Raw genomic sequence first — 22,550 nt, forward strand, 5'->3', positions numbered from 1 at the left:
CAATTTATTTGATTGCAGTTCTTTGCAGCTCATTATAGTGCAGGCTATCGCAGCGTCTGGGTCACGGAGCCGGTAATACCTAATATTCGAGTAATTACCTGCGCAACAGCAAACAAGACGCGCCTTCCGCTTCCGAGTCCCTGTCGACAAGTCACCGATAGCCGGACCAGCCCTAAACACCTGCTTTCTCAGCACAATTATGGCTTAATTCTGTCACTGGGTTCTGTTTCGAAGCCACGTCTCGCCTCCTTTTCCATCCCCGTCCCTGTTTGAAGGCGTCTGATAATATTCTGCATGACCAAGACCGCAACAGTGTTTCACTCAGTCGCAGGCGACACATTCTAGTGCTCCATGACTCGTCTATAAAACACCGGTCTTAATAAGAAGAGCCTTTACCTCCCTGAGAATTTGTGGTCGTGTTTGCTTTGCTTTCTGACCCAACTGCACCATTCCGCCAATGCCATGGGTTCTAATTCTAACCCACCACTGCCGCCCACAGAGAACCACAACGCGATATGCATTTCGAGAGCAAATACATCATGGCGCTCCTGCTACAGCTCACGACAGCCATCACCCTTGCTGTCGCTTTGGGTGGTGCGTCAACTACTGCTAGAGACTCGGGCAACCATAGCTTGGATCCTAACGTCGCCGACTCTTACCTTCCCGGACGAGACATTAGCCCCCGCGACGATGCCAGCTCCACGGCCATCTGGGACTTTGTGATGGTCAAGCCGGCCCCTTTCGTCTCCGTCGATCCCCAAGTATGGCAGGACGGGATTCACGATGTCCGCCGTGATTACCCATGCCACGGCAACACGTCATTTGTGTGGGACGCAAATTTGGTGCCCGACACGTACAAACTTGGCTCAAATCAGTCTGTCGCAATCCAAGCCTCCAAGGTACACGGCGGCGGCTCTTGCCAAATATCCTTTACATACGACAGAAACCCCAAACCGGAGAGCTTGTTCAAGGTGTTTAAATCCTTCGAAGGGGCCTGCCCCGGCAGCGGTGATGACACGGCAGACCCGCAGGAGTTCCTTCTTGACTTTAGAGTCCCAGCCAATATCTCGGGAGGTAATGGCACTCTGGCGTGGACATTCTTCCCGAGGCTGCCCCGCGCTGGTCCTCTGGTCAGCATGTTTATGATCTGCGCTCCTGTGACGCTGGAGAACCCCAACCAAGAGAACACCGGCTCAGCGGTGCAGTCGGGCCAGGAGGCCTGGGTGGCCCTTCCCGACATGTTGAGAGCCAATATCTACAATGAATGCGACACCGTGGCGAACGCAGACACACTCTTCCCCGACCCAGGCCCCGACTACAACCAGAGGGCTTTGGGGGGCTCTGTAATGTTTGCGTTTCCAACAGGAACCAGTTGTCCAACGAATGTTCACCCATTACTTCCCACAGAGCCTCTCCACACCGTCGGTGGCCATACATCTACTGTCGCAGATGGGTCGGTCACAGTAACAGTTAGCTACGTCGTATCCATTGATGAGCGTGGCAAGTCAATCGCAAACACTGTTGAAGTTACGACGGTAAATACTTCTCTTACCGAACTGGTCTATATCGACATCGATACTACATGGACAACCTGGATCACTGGAGCAGCGGCTGATTCTCCCTCCACAACGACCGTGTTCACCACCACCCCCGCAACAACAACTGTTGCCAACACCGCTACCGCCACATCAATCATCAGCACCAGTCCCGACACCACTACCGTTGTCAGCACGTCTGCCGCAACAACCACTCTGGTCAGCACCACCGCCGCGACAACCACGCTGATAAGCACGACTCCCGAAACAACCACAGTCGTCAGCATCAGCAGCATCGCGGGCAGCACCATCGTCAGCGTCAACAGCGCAGGCCAGACAATTGCCGTAACCTCCCCCGAGGCCAAAGACAGCCTAGCCGACACTACGCCGGCTCCCGCGCGGAGCCTGTCCATGGAGATGATTATCGTGGTGGTCTTGGTGGTCCTCGTGGTGATCGTAGACTTGATCATCGTGCTTGCGCTGGCCCGGCGCAAGTCCGCAGCCAAGAGCGCGGCCCAGCCCCCGCCAGCCCCGCCGCCGCAACCTCCGATCTTACTCTCGACGATGAACCCCGCGCCGTATCCGCCGCCTTTCAAGCGACCTTTCGACCACTATGACGATCCATACCAGCCGGCCTACCGTCCGCCGCCGGCCCACTACTATCCGCCGCCAGCCCCCGCGCCGGCCCCGGTCTCGCCGCCTTCCCACTACTACCCGCAGAGTCCTCCCTCCCGACGTCACTATCCCGCAAGTCCTGCGAGCCCTCTCCCTCGGCATTACTACCCAGCCCGTTCCTCAAGCCCACCGCCACCGCCACCGCCATCTTCTCCCGCCCGGTACGCGCGCCGAGCTACATCCCCGCTACCCTCTCCACCCGTAGCCTCCTCCTCCTCCTCCTCCTCAGCCAAACGCGAGACAACCTGGCCGTACCAACTAGCGGCCGGGCCATCGCTCGCCAAATCCCGCTTCGCGCGCGGCTTTGCACACATGCCGCCGTCTCCGATCCCCGAGAAGGGCAGCAGCAGCAGCAGCAGCAGCAGCAGCCACCACCACCACGACGAAAAGGGCAACAGCAGCGGCGGCGGCGGGAAGATGAAAGACGGCAGCCACTTCCGGGCTGAAGACCTCGAGCGCGCCGAGACGATCGCGCTGGAGCTCGCGCTGGCGCGGTCCGAGGCGCAGCACGCGCAGGACGCCGAGGCGAAAGCAGCCGCGGTGCGGCGGCAGGCGCGCGCCGAGGCCCGCGCCATAGCGCGCTCGCGCACCCAGCAGGTCCGCAGTGGTCGGCCCCGCAGCGTCATCAGCGTCGAGTCCGACGGCCCGCCCGCGTACTACCCCAGCTGACTCGCGGGGCACGCTGCTGCTGCTATTTGACTGAGCGAGACGGGTGATGCATAATTACGTACATAATGAAAGGGCTGGTCTTTTTCTGGTGCTGGCTGGGCCTGCCTGTGTGCGCGCTAGGTGCGCTGAGGCTGGCTGGCTGGCTGGCTGGCTGGTGAAGACCAGGCCATCTGTCGAGATTGTAATATATGGACGTGGCGATTACCCGGGCGGCGGCGGCGTGCGAGGGACTTGTGTACTGGCTTGACCTGCCGGAAAAGGTCTTGCAAAGGGGGCGTGGTGGAAGGGAGCGGCGGATGGGCTTTGACAGCATTTGCTTTGTGTTTCCTTTTGTCTAGTCAGGACGGGCGGCTGCTAGCAGAGGCAGTTAAAGGGGTGGTTAATTAGGTAGGTAGCTATGGGTGCCGGGTGGTATGGGCGTGCGTTGTTGATTTTGCTCAGCTCGCTCAGGGGTTGGGTCAATCCAGGGGCTTACATATGGAAAGGCCCGGCATAATTTGAATCGAGCCTTTAAGCCGTCCAGCGGGGTGTATTGGTGTTTGCTCTTTTCTCTTTGGGTACAACATCTTGCTATTCTTTTGCCATTAATTCCCGTTGTTATTGAGTAGCTCTATTGGGGGGCCTGTCTACCCCCAAGAACCGTACAATTCCCCTTTGCTAACGTGATGGCTGCCTGTCAGATAAAGCATAGGTATGGGGAAAAGCACTGCTTCTTAAGAAGGTTATAGAGAAATTACCAGTTTTCGTAGCTACCGAATGCAGTTGCAGCCCCATAAATCCCACCAACCCAGTGCGCCATGTTTCTGAGACATTCCTCCATCGTGAAGTCATCAGAGTGAGTCGACCTCGCCTTGGTGAGCTAGACTCGAATCGCTCCAGCAGCCTCTAAGGAACTCAACATGACCGCCGGGCCTGCTTACCTTGTTCAATCATGAATGATGTACTCCATCAAAGGCACCGCGATATCCACGACGCCCTCGAGCCCTTTCATCAACCAGTCGCTGACCAAGAAATCGTCGCTGCCGACATCCTAGCTCGGAAGCTGCCCCCAGTTCTTCGCCGCGTTGTCCGTGATGTGCATGTCGCCCATTATCGGGTCTGTGTACCAGTTGGCCCCCCATGAGAAATATATTTCTCCAGCTTGGGATTTTGGACTCCAGGTCGAGAACTTTGAACGCTACATCCAACAAGGCCGATGTTCCCCGTGAGGGACACGTTCGCCAAGGTCGGGAGCATGGACTCGGAGAGGCTCACGGCTGCATCGTACTACGACGCCAGGCCAGACGACATGTTCCAGAGTTTGGACTGCTACTCGGTGGTATTGGCCAAAAAGGCGCCATAGTAGTGCGACAGCACATCGGAGATGTTGGCTAAGGGAGCGATCTAGTCGGGCACGCCGAGTCCTAGGCGGCGAATGCGGACGTGGCCACGGTTGATTCCAACAGATTCGCAAGCGGCCGCGCCCAGTCGGTCAGAACTCCAGGCAGTTTTGCCTGCGCGGCCCACCGAGGGTCTAGGAACTCGTCCTCGCGTCACGGACCCTGACTATAAAAACGATAGGGGTGAGTCATTCTGAGTAGATTTTGCTAGGACACTGGTGGAATTCAATGAAACCGAAATTCCACCCGAATTTGCCCGAATAATGGACTTGGTTTCAATATTTGGTCGTCTCGGTGATATGGGTATGACCCTTATTCACAAAGTGGTGACTGGGATACTGCATGTTCCCCTCGCCTCAACCCTGCGATCGCTCAGAAAATCGCTAGGCGATGCAGAGTTTCACCAAAGCTTTGAACGCCCTAGATGACAGTGGTCGTACAGCATTGCACTATGCGGCGGCTCGAGGGGATCCGGTGGCAGTTCGAGAACTGCTCACCGCCAGCGCCAGCTTTGATATCACAGACCAGCGATCATATAATACAGCGCTCCACTTCGTAGCACAAGGGAAGCGGGGGAAGAGACGAAGATTATGGTCATTGCGTAGATCTCTTGCTCGAGGCTGGAGCGGATATAAACGCCGAAACCGTTGCGCCTGGTACGAAGGGCCAATCAACAGCGCGATCGATTTCGGGAGCTTTCATGTGGTGCGGAGACTAGCACAGCGAGGCTGTAGTCTTGGAAAAAACCGGAAAGAAATCAAGGCACCATTGTTGTGCAGAGCAGTCGGCAACGTCCACATGACTCGCTACCTTGTTGAGCAAGGAGTGGACATAGAAGAACTTGACTGGGACGGAGACAACCCACTCGAGAACGCAATTCTCGGGAACGCTCACGAATAAATCCGTCTACTTTTCCCGTTAGGGGCCAACTACTTACATGTCGGGAGCGTCGGCACAATACTCCATATGGCGGCAATGGCCGGAAACGCCAAGACAATGGGCATTCTGGCCAGCCAAAAGCTCGAAGGGGTGGATCAGTACGTAAAGAACAAATCGGGGCTCACGGCGACAGAATTCTTTGCCCACAGACACGCCGTGTCGGACGAACTGCGGGAGGAATTCTTGAGGCTCGCCGTAAAGTTAGAAGGCACTCATTAATTAGTCACTGGGATGGATGACGACGAGGGGAAGGGTGAACTCATAACAGCAGCCATATCTCAGGCACACATGTTTGTAGGCGGAGAAGAGGGGTTGGCTTTTTTTCCAATAATGACTAGGAGTTCAGGGGGCGGAATAACAAGGGATCCGTTTACACCCTCATCCAATGCAATTCTGCACGGTTTCTTTCTTTTCTTTTCTCGGCCCAACCTCCCTCTGATGAATCGTCAGCATGGCTATTTACCCTTTTCTTTTTTCTAGCCTTTTATTGGAAACCACGTCTTATACCGTGAATTGAGATGCCTGCACATGTGCATGCAGTGGTGCCTTTTTCCCGACTATGGATTAATTACTCTACCAGTACTTTGTAAGGCGAACCGGAGGTTGTTGTGCTTTGGTGTCTTTCACCGCTTCAATAAGACTGAATAATGTTTGTCAAACCATAGCAACACAGTACATCAATTCAGATGCCTCGAGCCTCTTTCAGCTCGAATGGAAAAACGTTCTTCGCGGTCAACAGATTCCTAGTTTTCCAGACGCCGACAAGCCCACGAACCTCTAATTCAAATATCTTGCCAAGTTAAACGGGCTACCGCCGATTATCGCTTTGAGGTTTTCGCAACAGTCTGGAATTGGGAGATATCTGAGTGCCACTAGGTTAGGGTTAATAGGTCGACTTCGTAGGAGCCTGTCACGGCAGGCGCTAGAACAACTAGGTGGTGGGCAGTGTGATTAGCGCCACCCAGGCTGAGCCATGGACACAGGATTTGGAGACAGTGGGGTCGAGGCTTGCCCGTGCCAAGCCCAACACGTGATCCACAACCCAGCCCGAAAGCCCCGCGGCCCGCACAAGCCTTGAAACTTCTTTCCCTATTTCTTTCTTTACCTTTGATTTTACGAATACAGCAGCATTATTGCAGCCTTGTCTCATGTGGTTGTGTGCGGTGACAGAGCCTTCCTTAACTTCAAGATAGACGTAGACCTCTATATAGAGCTCCCCAAAGGCCTATACGAATATAGCCTTAGTAGTGTCACGAATCCCCCTTGTACTGGCCGGGCTGCCCCACCTTCGTGCAGCCCAACCAGTACAAGGGGGATTCGTGACCTACAGTGAACTCGCCTTGACAGTGTGTGTGTACGGATGCTTAAGCCACTGGCGATCTGTGGAATAGAGACGACAGGGAACAGGGGCCAGGGCCTTGGCTAGTTTTTAGCTTGCCCTTTGGCGAGGATGGTAACGACTGATTGGCTAGGCAAGGGGCCTGGCTTGAGGGGGCTCAGCCGCAGAATGCACCACAAATCCCGCTACTGCCATGAGAGCCTGCTCAACTTTTCCCCACGTCACAACATTTCAAATTCTCGAAACCCGCTTGTCAACGGACCCTTCTATCTAGCTGTACGGGATCACGAATGGCGACGAACAGTACTATAGTGACGGGATGGGTGTACGTATACGTATCAATGGCCAATTATGCTGCAATAGACAGATAATTTACTAACGAACGTCTGTGACAGACCTGAACCAGAGGGCCGTGGAACATTCGGCATCCTAAGAAGTTGTATCATGACCCTAGTCTTGTGTGTCTATACAGCACTGCACCTCAACATCCCCGCACCCAATCTGACGGCGTTTGCTGCGTGCATGCGAAAAGGAAAGTGGGTGTTGATGGGATGTTTTGCTCCGGAACTCGTTGTCTTTGTTGCGTGGTGTCAAAGACGGCAAGCAACCCGCCTCTTGGGTCAGATGAGGGAGGTGCCAGGAGACACAGTAAGTCGGTATGGAGTAGTGTGGACGAGGGACTTATTCTGACCTTGGACCAGTACAGACTTTGGACAATGACGCATAGCTTCTACGCAACAATGGGAGGATTCGTGTTGAACACGGCGCAGGAAGGCCAAGACCCTTATATTCCGGGCTCGCCAAGATTGTATCTTCTCCCGGAGGGCACCGCGGCCCTGGCGAAAATGGGACTCCTCCCCCCGGTGTCGAAAGACTATATTTTAGACAAGAGCAATGCAGATGGCCTTGCGAAGCTCATCGTCGTTGCCCAGAGCGGCTGGTTCACGCTCCAACTGCTGACGAGGTGGGCCATGAAGTTGCCTGTCACACCGCTCGAGCTTACCACCATGGCGCATGCAGTATGCGCCTTGGCGACCTATTTCTTGTGGTGGGAAAAACCTTTGGACATTTGTGATCCTACAGTCGTGGATGGAGAGTGGGCAGCACCTGTGGCTGCTCTAATGTGGATGTTCAGCAGGCTGAGCAGCAAAAGATTTGGCTCAAGACTGGGCGGAAACTCGTCGAGACCCTTGGCAGAATGCGACGACATCTACTGGATTGATGATCCCAGAGCACTACTAGATACTTTGCAGCCGCACCCTCTGGCTTCATACGAGGACACATCATCCCAGAGCGTAAGCGCCGACCACGTCATGCTATTCGATCTATCACGCGGCTCTGCATTCTACCGGAAACTCTTGCCAGATGACAGCACTTCAAGGCAATATGTCACCCCCAGCATAGCAGCCGAGAGCGGAACAAAACCTGTGGGGATAGGACTCATGGCTTCCGAGGTCGTGGTCTCGGTTGGAATCGGGATTAAATACTCCAGAAATTGGGGTAAGCCGTATCCCATAAGACTGGACCGTGTTACCCTGAGAAGATGGGAGCTGTTTCGCCAGTGTATCCGCGACTTTCCAGAACTCCCGTCTCTCCTCAAGCGCGCTACAGTCACATCACCCATGGAGCATATATGTCCACCGCTTGACCCATCCGGACCTGTGTTACACGCACTGCGAGATCATATCAGAACCGTTTCAGGCGGCCCAGGCATGTGCGGGGTAGAGGATATACAGTACAACTACACCACCCGTATCCTCCGGAACTTGGGTCTTGAGCTCCTAATCGTTCTCGTCGTCTGTGCACTCGCTTACGGAGCGATACACGCAGCAGCTTGGAACGACCACTTTCCATCAGGACATGAGCTTGTTGTCTGGAAGACATCTTGTGTATATGTCGCGACCTGCGGACCTGTGGCAGCAACTCTCTGGCTGGTCTTCTTCTCTGATGCTGTCCTGGACAAGGAAACGATTAAAGGGGAAATCGGTTGTTCAGGGAATCACTGGTTCTGGATCTCCTGGATTCAGATTGGCTTGTTCTTCCTGGCATTTCCCGCCGCCGTCTTCTATGTCTTGGCTCGTATCTACCTAGTCGTGGAAGCGTTTGTTAGCCTGAGAAGTCTCCCTTCTGGAGCCTACAGCAGCACTGAGTGGACGCAGTACTTACCACATCTTTAAATCGACCCAAGCGCATGGTCCTGCCAGAGACCTAGCAATCATCTCTTCTGGGCCCTCTGCCGAACGATCTAAGATGGGTTTCTACAGCCTGGCTTAGTGGCCCAAGTTTGCAGATTCGACGGCTGCCTTGCTCCCTTGTCCAACCAGACCCGACTATCGCAAACGCACGTCGATAACCCGAGCAGCAAGGCAATTTTGGGTCGTGTACCCTCTCGATACAAAGATATTCTACCAAGACTGAGATTGCATTCATCCCGAGAGCCGAATAGACAGCAACCGAGACAGACGTAGCGGCAATGAGCGCGATAGTCAACGAGCCAAGCAGCTTGCAGAATAGATCGATACGACGCATCACATATTCCAAAGTTTAGATATCTTACGTTTAAAAAGGGGTTAGAGGAGATATGTAGTCCCCCCCAGCCAAGGGGATACCTCACTGTCTTTTGCTCTTCTTCCTAGGTAGGTACCTATAGCACGGCAAGTAAGCTGGCTTGGGCAAGAGGCAACACTATAACATCCAAACAACTAATTTTAAGAGACCAGAGAGATTTTCAGTAAGAGGTCAATGAAGGGCTGACGACGCAGCTGACGTAGGAGATGCGGGAACTTGCCCGAAATCAAGAATTATTAGCATCAGAAACTAATTCACAGTAACTTAAAATACAATATGTGTATGCTTCCTGGCTCCAAGGCAGAAACCTAAGATGAGGCAAAATATTAAAATAGTAGCTGCTAGCCTACGCGAAACTAATCAAAGCTGCTTGCCAGATATGTACGCTTGTGGCTTGTGGCTCGAGTCCGTCACAAGATGAAGGGGGGAACGCACTGTTGAAAGGCGGGGAAGCTCGAGTCGAACTCTTTGTACCAACCTTCCCCTCCCCTCCACAGACATCAGAGCACCTTGCTAGACCTCGAACCATGGCTACACTAAAAATTTCAAACGCAATTTCCAGAGCCCCCTTAGGCCCCAGAAGATTCCACAATCCCCTACCTCGGCGCTGGCAGCAACCACCACTCAACGGCTCCTCTGGCTCCCTCTTCTCCACATCCTCGCCACCACAATCTAGCACATCCGACACACCACGCAAGCCATGCCGGCATCTGCGCGGCAAAGTAGCCATCGTGACGGGCGCCGGCAGCCAGGGCTCGCACATTGGCAACGGGCGCGCAACAGCCCTGCTGCTAGCCGAGAACGGCGCAGCGGTCGTGTGCGTCGACAGGCAGCTGCCACTGGCCGAGCGCACCGTGGCCATGATCTCCTCCGGCAACAGCACTAGCAACACCGACAGACAACACGCCGCAGCACTGGCCGTCGAAGGCGACGTGACGCGCGAGCAGGACTGCCAGCGCGTGATCGCCGCGGCGCTGGCAGCGTACGGGCGCGTCGACATCCTAGTCAACGTGGTCGGCGTGCTGGGGGCGCGCGGGACGGCCGTCGACGTCAACGTCGCGGCGTGGACGGCCGGCCTGCACGCCAACGTCACCAGCATGATGCTGATGGCGCGGTGTGCGATCCCGGCCATGCTCGCCAACAAGAACGATGATGGCGCGCAGGGGTGCCGCGGCAGTATTGTCAATATTGGTTCTGTCGCTGGGCTGCGCGGCGGTACACCGAACAATCTCGTGTATCCGACGAGTAAAGGTGCTGTGGTCAATATGACGCGCGCCATGGCGGCGCACCATGGGCGAGATGGGATTCGGGTTAATTGCGTGTGTCCGGGTGAGTCGTTGTTTCCTGTTTGATGCCACAAAAGATGCCTCCGGGCGAGAGACACCGTGTAACTATATCCCAAGCGAAAACGAAGCCACGCTGATGAGGGAACGAACAGGGATGTTGTACACGCCCATGATGATGCACGCGGGCGGTGGTGGCGGGCTGATGAGCGGCGAGATGCGCGAGGCGCGCCGCCGCCGCAGCCTGCTGCAGACGGAGGGCAACGCCTGGGACACTGCCAGCGCAGTCCGGTTCTTTGCCGGCGACGAGGCGCGGTGGATCACGGGCGCCGTGCTGCCCGTCGACGCCGGCGCCACGGCGGCCACGACCGTGTCGATGGACAGTTGAACAAGTGTCAAGTGGTAGGTGCATTCGATTATTTCTTGTCCTTTTTGCGGATAATTAATTATTATGAAAACGACACGGTCACTTGATTTTCCCTCGGGTGGGGTGCAGTTGTGTGGTAGTGAATGGGTCATAGTCAGGAGTTGGTAAATATTTCATGTTGTTAATTATTGTTGGGGGAGTTACGAGCGCAGCACAGTGTCTATGTTTGTGACACGAACACGTCCGTTCAAAGGAGCAGAATCAGAATCAGAATCAGATGTGTGATCACCAGGCGGCAAGTGGTGCCTATTTCTAGAGTATCAGACTCTTACTATCGCCTTAGCCAATTAGTTCTGCAGACTAATCTATATAATTATATTCTATAGCGTATAAATTCGACAGCCTTCCATTTCCAAATAATGATGCTTGGGAAGTCAATGGTTAGCCAAGGAACACCTTTGCCACGGTGAGCGCCGGGCCGTATTCTGCGATGGCGTTTGTGACGACAATCCCGACGGCCTCGTCGAGGCAGAAGACCGTGATGGCGAAGTGCACGTAGGTGTATGTGCGCGTCTCGAAGTTCGAATAGCTGTACCACCACAGGGATGCGAGCGCGGCCAAAACAAGCGGTTTCCAGCCGTTTCTCACCGTCGACGAGAATACCAGAATGGCCAACACGGGCACCAGTAGGCTGAGCCAGTAAAACGTCACCGCCGTGTTCTCGAGGATCAGTGTCATGGACTGGACGAAAGCCTTGTATATGGCCCGCGCGGTGAAGAGGACGCTCCAGAGGAACGCAATGGGGAGGATGGCGAGAAAAATTGTTGCGCGAGTCTCATGCTGATTTCCGAAAACTAACGGGGGATCGTAGCGGTGGTTGTGGTTAAGTATAGTGGCTCTAGCTTTTTTGTTTTCTCCTGTTGAAACTGTTCTGGGTGTTTGCCTGGGTAATGGATAGGGTCGCATGGCGGAGTTTTATACCTGCACTGTGCAGTTCATGGCCGAGAAAATTAGATGAAGGTCGCTCCCAGACAAATGAAAAGGCTATTATCCTGTTCTTTGTGTTCTTAGAAACCCCCGATTTAAACATTCCATTCTAGGAAAGGTTCTTTTGTTACATTCTTCCTCGTCAAAGGTCCTTGTCAGACTCGGGCATGACTGTCATCTTTCCACACAGACCAACTGAACTGTCTACTCTTACAACGGAGTGGGGTACTCCCACGCCAGATACGACACGACTAGCTGCGCGATGCCTACGACGACGCCTAGCAGGCCAAACAGTTCTGCAAGAAACAGACCGTTGAGGGCGACGGTCAGGGCGTCGCGCTCGGCCCAGTAGACGAAATGGAAGTCGTCCGCGTGGTCGGGCAGATCGCGGACCAGCCCGTCGTCGACGAGCAGGTTGGGGTCGAAGCGCGCGCTCGCGGCCGGGTAGTGCACGAGGCTCCGCGCCAGCTTGAGCGACCGCTTATCGACCGACAGCGGGAAGAGCACGTTGTAGATGGACAGCAGCGTCTCCACCAGCAGCTGCGCGGGCAGCGTTCCGCTGTGGGGACGGGCAGGGCGTTAGAGACATTGGGGTTGATTCGTGAATCAAATACCGGTCTCGGAAAGGAGGCGCCCATTGAACCAACCTTTGAATACCTGTCTGGGCGGGCGTGGCAAGACTCTATCCCGCAGAGTGCCGAATTTGGCCTTGAGCCAGGCTGTCTGGTGGAAGACGCTCAGGGTCCCAGTGCGGCGGTCGTACAGGAGATGCTGGACGAGGTCGTTGGTCGGCACGATGCGGGCTGCATATCGCGCCCTCAGCTTCCACGCCTTCAGCTTCCACGCCTTGAGGCCTCTGTCTCCGGTGAAGGCTCGTAGGGGCACTGAGCTCGAGGCGTCATGGGGGAAGGTTGACTCGATGAAGTCGACGAATGTCTGGACGGGCTGCCACTTGACCGGAAAGTTGGCGCCGTCCTGGACTCGGTACCGGGCTGAGAATCCGTCCTTGGAGGCGCATTCGATCATGAATGCCACCTTGACGAGTCACGACCAACCTCGCTGCCGCTTCTTGATTGGCGTGGGCGATTTGCGGGAAGGCGGTCTCGTGGAATTCTTGCTGTGTTTTGTCGCATTTTAATTTGAGGAGGGACGCTGCGTTTAGAATGTCTGAGTGCGAGGAGGGAAACTGGTGCTGCGCGTCGTCTGCACCAGAGACGAAGCATGTCTCTGCTGTGTAGAATCGGAGAAAGGCGCCGAAGCCGTTGGCTGTGCTGGAACTGGAGCTAAAGCTGGAGTTGTGGAAAGAGCCGGAGGATACGTGCATGGCTCAGTGGTGGTAACGCGGGGTTGTAAGTGGCTGTAGGAGACGGTCTGCTCCTTCCCGCATAACCGTAAACGTGGGAAGATTACACGGGCTGCAAAATAGGAAACGGAAACAGAAGGGAATTTCTTAGCACCTTAAAAGTGAAGGAAGTTAAGGCAATTACACCCCAAAGTTCGGGTCCCCAGACCACAGTTGAATCGGGGCTGAACCAAACATTCTTCCAGTTTTATTTCTTATTTGTTCATTAAAATTTGCGCACAGCCTTGGCGCCCTTCAATCGTTTGCATGATGCTGTTTTCAACCCCTGGCAAATGCGTGCTCCCTCTGCGCAGTCCAGCGGTCCATGGTGGCTGGGATTGTGGCAGAGCGCACAGACCATGGATTCAAAACCATTGCCCTAGCCTCCGAATTTCCACAGCGCACTGCATCCAGTCCTACTTCCCATTTCTTCGGGCACCAGCCGCCAGGTCCACCGCCGTCCAGACTTCGGAGCGTCTCCGTCTCCGTCTCCACCCCGGGAAGACCAACAATCCAGCAGGCAGATGCCGCCGGGTATTTGTTCTTGAACTTTGAAATCATCAATAGGCCGCCCTTTCCGTGACAATTGCATGCGCCGACCAACGTGGCTCGTCAATCACCCACCTTACCATCCAGGAACCCACAGTGCCTAAATTACAGGGCTGGGCCTCTATAACGCGACGGTTCAATCGCGTCGCCGCCCGCCCATGCCGGCTGCACTGGAAATCCGGGGCCGGGGTCCCATCACGACCTTTGAGTCAGCCTCTAAGGAAGAATTCAACGTCATCAGCCGCCTTGCCCATGGTCCGGCCTTCAAGGCGCTGGTCGAGGACCTCTAGCGGCAGAAAAAGTCGATCGAGGCCCTCACGCGGCAGCACCTCGGACTGGGCAAGCACGACGCGTGCACCGTGCTGGAACGCCACAAATGGACCCGAGGCGGCTTCAATATCTGTGTTTTGGTCGACGTGAAGTCCGGTCGCCAGTCCAGCAAGGTCGTGTTTCGTTGCGCCATGCCGCACAAGCTCGCCGAAGCTCGATATCCCGGCACCGTCGACGAGAAGCTCGGCTGCGAAGTCGGGGCATATGTGTGGATGCAAGAGAAATGCCCTGACATTCGCATCCCTCGTCTCTATGGCTTTGGCTTTTTGGACGGCCGCCATGTAAGTCCTGGCCGCCCGCACCAGTCCTTTTTTTCCTCTAGCCACCTCTAGCCCCCTTTGTCGCTTCCCTCACAAGGTACTGTACTGTAACCAAACCAGTGCACTTGGTTCACCCATGCTAGTCGTAGGCCGTTCCTGTTCCGCATTGCCCGCGTGTTCTGGCGCTCGTCTACGGCCTGCTCGGATATCCACTCTCCTAGTACATTCCCAACCCAACCCGCCACAGTATAAACTCTGCGTATTTACTACTAGAGTACATCGATCCTGAATCGGGGCAGCAGATGCTGTCAAATACATAGGCGACGCTGCCCGGAGGGAAAGACTGTTCCGCGGCATGTCCAAGATAATGCTTTCCCTGGCACGTCTCCCTCAGCTACAAATTGGAGCCTTTCAGTTCGCCAGCGACGGTACTACATCCCTGAGAAACCGCCCCCTCAACTGTACTAAAGTGCTGTCAGAAAACGACGGCGCCCCGAGGACAATGCAGCGCGAAGACACGTTCAAATGCACTGACGCCCTCGCGTCCGGGATACTCACTTTCCACGACCGTCGCTTCCTCGGCCAGCCGAACGCCATCTACAGCGCAAACGACTGTCGCAGCCAGATGGCTGTCAAGACACTGCTCCGGGTATTTTCGCACCGGTATATCCGACCAGACCATCGACACGGCCCTTTCATCGCTACCTCTCCACCGATACCGAGAAAGCTGTCTCACAATTCTGGTGCGAGAAGAAGAAGTGATCCAGAAGAAGCTAGTTGACAGGGAGAAGTATGACGCTGAGCTGAAGCGTATCTTTGGCGAATGAGCGGACGCCTTGTAAGGACCATTATTGAATGAATTTCGTTGCAATAGCCGAATGAGGGAAAACGAATAGAGCAAGGCAGTTCGGAAGTGTGGGAGCGGCAGTGGAACGTGGCCCCCATTGTCTCTTTACCCATTCGTCGACTTCTCGTTCTTATCGGTTTCTTCTTCCTTTTTCTTGCCAGCCCTCCTAGCACGACAGCATTAGCCGACAGAGTGGGAATCGCCAAGTCTTGTGCATTTCCACTCATGCCAACAGATGCTTGCTCGACCACACCGCTGTACTCGCCGGAAGAGTGATCGCCCCCGCCTCCGCCTTGGCCTTTATCTCCGGTGTCGGCCATCGTTCAAGGTCGTGTTTGTCTTTTGTGCGTGGCGCGGGCCCATATTTCTGCAAAGGTCAGCTACTAAACGAAGAGGCTTGGTAAAGGGGTGGGATAATCGACTCGAGATGTGGGAAACCGAGCATTCTATCTAAGCGTCAAACGGCTGCGCCGGCCAAGCAAGGCCGCCCGCCACACGAGTGCTGCCTGGCACAAAGCGTGCGTGGTAGGCTGTCAACTTCGGGAAAATACACTGTACACAAGCATCTAGAATCTTGGTTAGGTCTAGATTCGTGAAGCATATAGCTTCCTCGACTGTTCGCAGCGCGCTGGTAGGTCCGCTAGGTTATAGCAACTGCTTCCACGCTTCACAACTAACTGTCATGTAGGTATGTCTCAGGGGCATCCCTTGTATCAAAAGTTCCCGTGGGGTTTATCCGTGGATCGACGCTGAGCCTTACCAACCCCCTATTTCTGGCCGCTCTTTGCTCATAAGGCTTCCATTATACCGATACCGAGATAACCGTATCGCAGTCCTGATGCGAGAAGGTGGAAACAATGGTTCGGAAGAAGTCAGCTGACAGTCAGGCGTACGACGCTGAGCTGAAACGCATCTTTGGCGAACGAACTACGAATGCCGGCTAGTGCTTGTCCACCAGCCTGACAATGGGAATTGGCAAAGACTGGCACGAGGAACAGAAAGCACCTGTGTCTCGCTAAAACATTTGGTAACCGAGTGAGCGACTTCTCAATTTCTTATGACCAACCCTCGTGGGAGTACGCACTGGTCTTCTAACTAACGCAAGATAATTTGTGTAGGAGCTTATCCTACTTTCTCTCTGACTGTGCGAGACAATAGGTACCGTACCTTGGGTAGGCGTTAGGAATAAGACACGGGGCACCGAAGCACTTCAATCTTTGCCCGCTCTCAAACTTCAATCTCGCCCCTAACCGATCGGTACTGCACAGCCAAGACCTAGAAGCGGCCTAACTATTTCTGCCCCCATCTTCAGGCCAGTTTTAGAGCCTTGAGTGTATCTCATGGTCGAGTCCCAATCCTACATTCTGCAAACGTCCAATGACCTCCTCAGCCCCCGAGATGCCCGACCTTACGGCGCCCTCCATGTAGCCCCTCCAAACATCGGCCATCTCGGCACCCACAAAATGCACGTCCCTAAAGGGCACGTACAGCGCAGCCCCGGCAGTCGTGTCGAACAAGTCGGGGGGCATGACGGGGGTGGGCCCGCCGCGGATCCAGGGGTCCTTGGTCCACTCCTTCTCGATGACGTTGACGGGGCGCGGCAGGTCGTCCTCGGGCAGCGCGCCGCGGAACACTTCGTAAAAGTGCTCCAGCACCTGCTCCTCGCGCTCGGCGGCGCTCAGATCCGACCACTCGCGCCCGCGCTCGCCCACCATGAAGCACGTGATGCTGTACTGTCCGTCCTCCTCGCTGCAGGTGTCGCGCGTGAACGCGATCGGTCCTGTTGTGGTCGACTCCATCACCCCCGACAGCCGCGCCTCGCGCCACCACGGGCTCGCAAACACTAGCACCACCTTGGCGTGGTACCCTAGCGCCGTGCGCTCCGCGAGCTCTTGCCGCGCGCCGGGTAGGGGCGGGTCGAAGATCACCGTGTTATGCAGCGGCGTCGGAAGCGACATGATGACCTTTTTGCTGTGGAATATGCTTCCTTTGTCTGTCGTCGTGATGCACCCGCCGTCGAGGTTCTGCGTGATCTTGGTCACGGGCGACTTGAGATGCACTGTGCCCCGAGGCAAGAGCTTTTCGAGGCCCGTAGCGAAGGACTGTGCGCCTGTGAAGAGATGAGGAGTCAGCCACTGGTCTACACTGCCAAGTGCAGGACAATCACGATCACTGGAAAGGCAAAGCACTGTGTCTCTCACCTTGGCGGACCCGCAGATACTGGCCCCCGTCGGGCAGGTCTGACGCCATGTTCTCCAGCCCCGTCCCGCTCTTGGTGTGCTCGATCATGAACAGGGCGCTGATCTCGTCGGCGCCGACGCCGAGCAGCGCGCCCGCCAGGAAATCAGCCGCTTCGCCCACCGCCTGGTTGTCCGGGAAGTTGGCCTCGGCCAGCGCCCTGAACGTCACCGAGTCGAACGCCTTGGCGTCGGGGCCGAGCCAGCTCTCGGACAGGTGCTTGATCATCTGGTACACGCCGATGACCTGGGGGTCTTCTATATCCTGTATTTGCAAGGTCATTCGATTAGCGTCTGTCCGTGGTCTTTTCTCCATTCAAATCACAAACAGACACACTTCTCCTACTCAAGCAGGCAAGAAAAGGCAACACTCACTTCGCCAAAGCCCAAGGGGTACTGCACGACACCCCCGTCACGCTCCTGGCGGAGGTAGCGGCCGGCGATGCGCTGCTCGATGAGGTCGAGCTTGAACCTGTTGGCAAGGGCGAACATCTCGCTCTGCGACGTGTCGTTGATCCAGGCGGCGCCGAGATCGACGACCTTGCGCCGCGAGCCCTCGCCCTGGCCGTCGAGCGCGGGCGCCGCGTCGACCGAGAGCACCTTGCCGCCGACGCGGTCCATGGCCTCGAGCACCACGCACGTCAGCCCCGCGCGGTGCACCTCGACGGCGGCGCGCAGCCCGCTGAGCCCCGCGCCCACCACCACCACATCCACAACCATGTCCGCTTCCACTTTTGCAGCGGCGACGTGGTCATGGGCGGTAGCAGCAGCACTGACGGCGGCGGCCCGTTCTGCCGCTGCTGCTACGGCTTCCTCGGCCATGGCGCCCAAGTCAACAGGCGTCGCGGCGCGAGGAAGGGAGGAGTAGTGAACTATGCGTTCACTTGATCGGCGCTAATATATCGAAGAAGCCAAGATCTTTGAGCAATTTTAAGTTGCGCGTGTGTGGCAGCGGGATCGATCGACAGAACCGAGAGTGGCGGGGGAAGCTTGGAAGGGTGCTATGGTATAATCACTGCTCGCAAAAGGACAAAAAGACTCGAACCTTTCTTGCTCGCGGGGAAGGACAAAAGAGAGGGAAAAGAAGAGGAGTGTGAGCACAGCCGACGTAGAAATGCGGGCGGGCGGCGGCAAACGGCGGTCGTCCGAATCCCGTTTTTGGCGTGTCGCCCTTTGTTTGATGTATGTGGGGGGGGAGTGAGCTGGCCGAGTGTTTCGAGGGCCACGAGGCAAGGCCAAAAGGGCTGGCAGAAACCCGTGCGTGAGTGATGTGGGCAAGCGCAAAGATGGCATTGTGCGTGACATCACGGCTAAACGGCGTCTCGAAAAATGAGGCTCTCTAACTAGCAGCCTACGGGGCAAAAAAGGAGGGACAGAAGGACGCTAGCGGAAATCCGCCCGAAAGCCGAGCGGGCGAAGAGGGAAAAAAAGATATTTTGGGTCAACACCGCGGCGGCTGTTGGCCGTATTCCCTGCCTCGCCCAAGCACAATTGAGGAGAAAAGTGTTTGGTGGTCCTTTTTGCGACTGTCTTGTTGGCTTGTTGGTTAGGCTGTGTGTTTTGGTCGCGAGGGTCTGGAAAAGGGGCGACTTTGTGGTGGGGCGGCGGCCGGCTGGCCCCCACGCGGCCGGCCCCGCGTGCAGCACTACGGTGAAACGCTACGGGTACCGGGTTTTGGGGGTGCTTGTTTCCCCTACTTGTGTGTGCGCGCGCGCGGTTGCGGCGGGGTTTTGCGGCCAACTTCGAAGCGCCGCACGCCCACACGCCCGCACGCCTGGTGGCTGTCTGGCTCTGTCACCAGCCAAGCGCCGTTTGAGATGTTAATGGTGCTCGCTCCAGGCCGCCACCGGCCCTGGTCACGGGACGCTGGACGCTGGACGCTGGATACTGGCGCGCGTCAGCAAAAGGCCGAGTCCGCGTTTCTTGGTTCGCTGGCTGACTCGTCTGGTCGTGTTGGTAAGCATCATGTCCGCGGCAGTCTACGTTTGGCGTTCTCATCTTGGACTTTGCAGCGATACATCAATACGACAAAACGCCGTCGAGGCCATCGCATGCCACGGCTGCTTTCGCCGAAATGGCGCTGACCTGGCACGCGCGGCGATAATTAAATTTCCGGGGTTTGCCGCCCTGCGAGCCTCCTTCCGCTCCAGTGCAGAAGCTGCGGACAAGCGCCTTGTCGAAGGAGGGTTTACGGGGACCAACTGCCAGTGTCCAGCAGTCGCCACCAGGGCTGGGGAGGTAATAGGCGACGAGGACTAATGACGGAAGTTGGACCACCATGGACCTGTGAAGACGATGGAACCTGAAGGGACGTCTCAGCAGCCACGGCGCGTGAGAATGCGACAACGAGACAACAAACTCGACAGCCATCGTCACATATCCAAGAAATCAGAATTACATAGGGAAGCTCTCCCGGGCCCCTGTCACACATCAAGCCAGACGTTCACTCACATCCCGTCTCCGAACAGCTCGCCAGCCTTCTCCCGCAGCACATTGGCCACCGCCTCGTCGCTCGCCGCCTTGCTCCGCGCCTCAGCCGCAACGAGATACAAATGCGGGCCCATGCTGATGCGCGCCACGCCCAGCCGCGCCAGGTGCGCCGCCGTCAGCGTCCCGCCGCGCCGGTACGTCACGTTGACCATGCCGCCGAGCTCGTCCGCCGCGCGCCGCACATCCTCGGCCCGCATCTCGGCCGCTCTCGGCCACAGGATAAACACCGTCGTGGCGCCGGCCCGCAGATACCGCTTGCCCCGGCGGATCGACTCGTCCAGCCCCCCCGGCGCGCCTGCGTGGAACGTGTCGGAGCGCGCGTTGAGCACAAAGTCGCGCACGCCGAGCTCGGCCGCCGCGCCCAGCACAGCGCCGATGCGCACCACCGCCTCGTCCTCGCCCATCATTTCCCCAGCGGCATTCTCGTGCCACGAGTCCTCGATGTTCGCGCCCGCGGCGCCCAGCTCGGTGATGGCCAGCCGCACAACCTCGCGCAGGCGTGCCATGTCGCCCGGCCCCGCGTAGCCGTCCTGCAGGTCGACCGTCAGCGGCAGGTTGGTGTTTGGGTCTGTCGCGACGGCGGCGATGGGCCGCACGAGCGAGATCGTGTCGTCCAGCGAGATTGTCTCGTCCGTCTTGCCGATCATCTGTGCCAGCGCGTACGAGGCCGTCGCGAGCGCGCGGCACCCCGGGAGCGCGGCCACGGCGCGTGCCGACGCCGCGTCGTACACGTTGGCGAGCCGGAGTGGTGTTCCCGGGACGTGCAGCGCCTTGAGCGCCGTGGCTTTGGCGGCCGTGGTGGCGATGGGGATGGCCATTTTGAGAGGGCTAGACTAAAGTGTGACTGTGACTGTGGCTGTGCCTTGGTGAGAGATGTGTGATGTGTGATTCCATGCCGATCTACAAGTCCCAGTGTGCTGTGTAGCAGAGAGAGCTGTGTTGCAGAGAGAGTCCTCTTATGTTTTGCCGTTCTCCTCGGCGGAGTCGCATTGCCCGTGATTCCGAATTGATTACTAATGTCTGCACCGCCGGACATTTCAGCTCCTTGTTCACGGAGTCGTGTTTTCCGCGACTGCCGCTTACCGATTGGACAATCGGCCATTCTCAACCATTCCAACCACTTGCTTTTGACAATAGGGCGTGCGTGCGCCATGTATGCGGGGTTTGCTTTGCAAAGCTCCCTCTCAGACGCGCGCCCTTGGCCTGACGCGAGTTCATGTGACGTGACGGGCCGTGACAGCTATGTGATACGACTGACCAATGACAATCTGAGTAAATACTCGGTTCCTGCCATTATTGGGCGTTCGGTGGCAGAGGTTGGCTTTTAATTATTAAGCTGTTGACGAGGTGCTCGAGTGAGTCAGTGACCAGGGGATAATTATGTGCCGTTCTTCCGAGAGCGTTCGCTGAAGGGGAGGAGGGGAGTTCATGTTTGAGTCGTAATTATCTAGGGTAACTTCTCTTCAATTCGGTGATATCAAGGACACATGATGATCGAAGTATTCGAGGGGGTGTATTGTTTTGATCTCTTCAAGAATACATCAACCGCTCAACTTCCTAAATAATAACCAAAATCAGACTCAATTAGAGAGTAGCGCATTCCAATAATAAGCTGACAATACATGCACAGAGAAAAAAGGAAATGGCTGGAACAAGAACTAATGATAGATAAACATCTAACCCTCAAGAAGCCTTGCGGTCCCTACGGAAAATGCACTTCGGCGTCTTCCGTGGGTAGAGTCTCTAACTTCCTGTCATGGAAGCGGTACACTGAGGTTGAGTTTGTCAATGTAGCAATAACTTTATCTGCTCTCTTCAGTCTATTCTTGCTTCTAATCCAATATATCGTTCCCCCGCTCCCTCCAAAAGAAAGAAAAGAATTAAAGCAAACAAAATATAACACGAATATAAATCCATGTTCAGAGGCATAAGCACAAAGCTGACCTTCTCCATGCTACAACGGAGTTCTACATTGTCAAAACCCTCCCGATCTTATATATATAGATATAGCTGGGTGAAAACACCAGGCACTTGCCACGATTTCGAAAAAGCACTGGATATCTGATGTATATCTTGACCTTGGTCCTTAAGATGATCAAACACCGGGAGTAAGCGAAATAGGTCATCTGCGATTGGATTCCTGCGAAGGTGATTAGAGGTATTAGAGCGCAAGGTTGACCGCGTTGATGGTGGTTTCATTCACTGCCGCACTATTCTGGTACGGATCGGCGCCTGTGTGTAGTAGAATCTCAGCAATATCCAAGTTTCGAGTTTGGATGACATAAAATATTTAGCGGGCACTGGTACCCGAGCGTGAATTCAAGGATGTCGCCTGGAATTGAACCACATTCTCAGGCCCTGGTTAGTATGCCACGCCAACTCCCTTCCTTCCTCATTTTTTCTTCATACTTGGCCCACAGAATGCCCTCATTTCATTCCGAACGGCTCATTAAAACGCTTTCCTTGCCCTTCTCAAAGGGTATAAGGAAGCGCTCGTTTCTGCACCTTTAGACCTGATTTATTTAGCAGACACTTCAATGCGTTGTCAACTCCGATCGCATGCATGTCACGGGTAATAGGAAATGAAGGACTATGCCAGCAAAATACCGTATTGATTAAGTGTAAAACTAAGCTAAAGAAGAAAAAGGGAAAGGAAAAAGGGAAAGAATCGCGAAGGCTGCGATTGAGGGTTTGTGGGCGCGAGGTTCGGTGCACGTGGCGCGGGGAACTAAGCTTATTCGGGCTTAGTCTAGA

At 55.7% G+C, this 22,550-nt stretch overlaps 7 protein-coding genes across 7 annotated transcripts; 4 read left to right on the plus strand and 3 right to left on the minus strand.

The window, feature by feature from the left end:
* Positions 1 to 722: 722 nt before the first annotated feature.
* B0T26DRAFT_653437 (uncharacterized protein) lies at positions 723 to 1,382 on the plus strand (the record flags this gene model as incomplete). Its single annotated transcript, XM_060438458.1, has 1 exon — positions 723 to 1,382. A coding segment is annotated over one exon (660 nt), but the record flags the coding sequence as incomplete, so codon positions are not given.
* A 5,381-nt stretch (positions 1,383 to 6,763) lies between these two features.
* On the plus strand, positions 6,764 to 8,713 carry B0T26DRAFT_861322 (uncharacterized protein; the record flags this gene model as incomplete). The annotated part of the gene is made up of 4 exons (XM_060447748.1): positions 6,764 to 6,861; positions 6,932 to 7,184; positions 7,238 to 7,924; positions 8,042 to 8,713. Exons 1-4 carry the CDS (start codon positions 6,827 to 6,829, stop codon positions 8,711 to 8,713), a joined length of 1,647 nt encoding a protein of 548 aa, XP_060293390.1. The 5' UTR covers positions 6,764 to 6,826.
* Positions 8,714 to 9,631: 918 nt separating this feature from the next.
* B0T26DRAFT_654512 (uncharacterized protein) lies at positions 9,632 to 10,775 on the plus strand (the record flags this gene model as incomplete). The annotated part of the gene is made up of 2 exons (XM_060438552.1): positions 9,632 to 10,433; positions 10,543 to 10,775. 2 exons carry the CDS (start codon positions 9,632 to 9,634, stop codon positions 10,773 to 10,775), a joined length of 1,035 nt encoding a protein of 344 aa, XP_060293391.1.
* Positions 10,776 to 11,195: 420 nt separating this feature from the next.
* B0T26DRAFT_679412 (uncharacterized protein) lies at positions 11,196 to 12,767 on the minus strand (the record flags this gene model as incomplete). Its single annotated transcript, XM_060440355.1, has 4 exons — positions 11,196 to 11,608; positions 11,873 to 11,892; positions 11,956 to 12,281; positions 12,399 to 12,767. The coding sequence occupies 4 exons, from the start codon at positions 12,765 to 12,767 to the stop codon at positions 11,196 to 11,198; spliced, it is 1,128 nt and encodes a 375-aa protein (XP_060293392.1).
* A 1,023-nt stretch (positions 12,768 to 13,790) lies between these two features.
* On the plus strand, positions 13,791 to 15,049 carry B0T26DRAFT_755206 (uncharacterized protein; the record flags this gene model as incomplete). The annotated part of the gene is made up of 6 exons (XM_060445928.1): positions 13,791 to 13,865; positions 13,923 to 14,243; positions 14,343 to 14,442; positions 14,543 to 14,650; positions 14,702 to 14,885; positions 14,950 to 15,049. 6 exons carry the CDS (start codon positions 13,791 to 13,793, stop codon positions 15,047 to 15,049), a joined length of 888 nt encoding a protein of 295 aa, XP_060293393.1.
* A 1,339-nt stretch (positions 15,050 to 16,388) lies between these two features.
* On the minus strand, positions 16,389 to 18,026 carry B0T26DRAFT_654436 (putative amine oxidase; the record flags this gene model as incomplete). Its single annotated transcript, XM_060438546.1, has 3 exons — positions 16,389 to 17,179; positions 17,271 to 17,571; positions 17,682 to 18,026. The coding sequence occupies 3 exons, from the start codon at positions 18,024 to 18,026 to the stop codon at positions 16,389 to 16,391; spliced, it is 1,437 nt and encodes a 478-aa protein (XP_060293394.1).
* A 1,787-nt stretch (positions 18,027 to 19,813) lies between these two features.
* B0T26DRAFT_626212 (phosphoenolpyruvate phosphomutase-domain-containing protein) lies at positions 19,814 to 20,584 on the minus strand (the record flags this gene model as incomplete). The annotated part of the gene is made up of 1 exon (XM_060436184.1): positions 19,814 to 20,584. A coding segment is annotated over one exon (771 nt), but the record flags the coding sequence as incomplete, so codon positions are not given.
* Positions 20,585 to 22,550: the final 1,966 nt, after the last annotated feature.

Source organism: Lasiosphaeria miniovina (assembly GCF_030549165.1).
Source record: "Lasiosphaeria miniovina strain SMH2392-1A chromosome Unknown B0T26scaffold_6, whole genome shotgun sequence".
Classification (NCBI taxonomy): Eukaryota; Fungi; Ascomycota; class Sordariomycetes; order Sordariales; family Lasiosphaeriaceae; genus Lasiosphaeria; species Lasiosphaeria miniovina.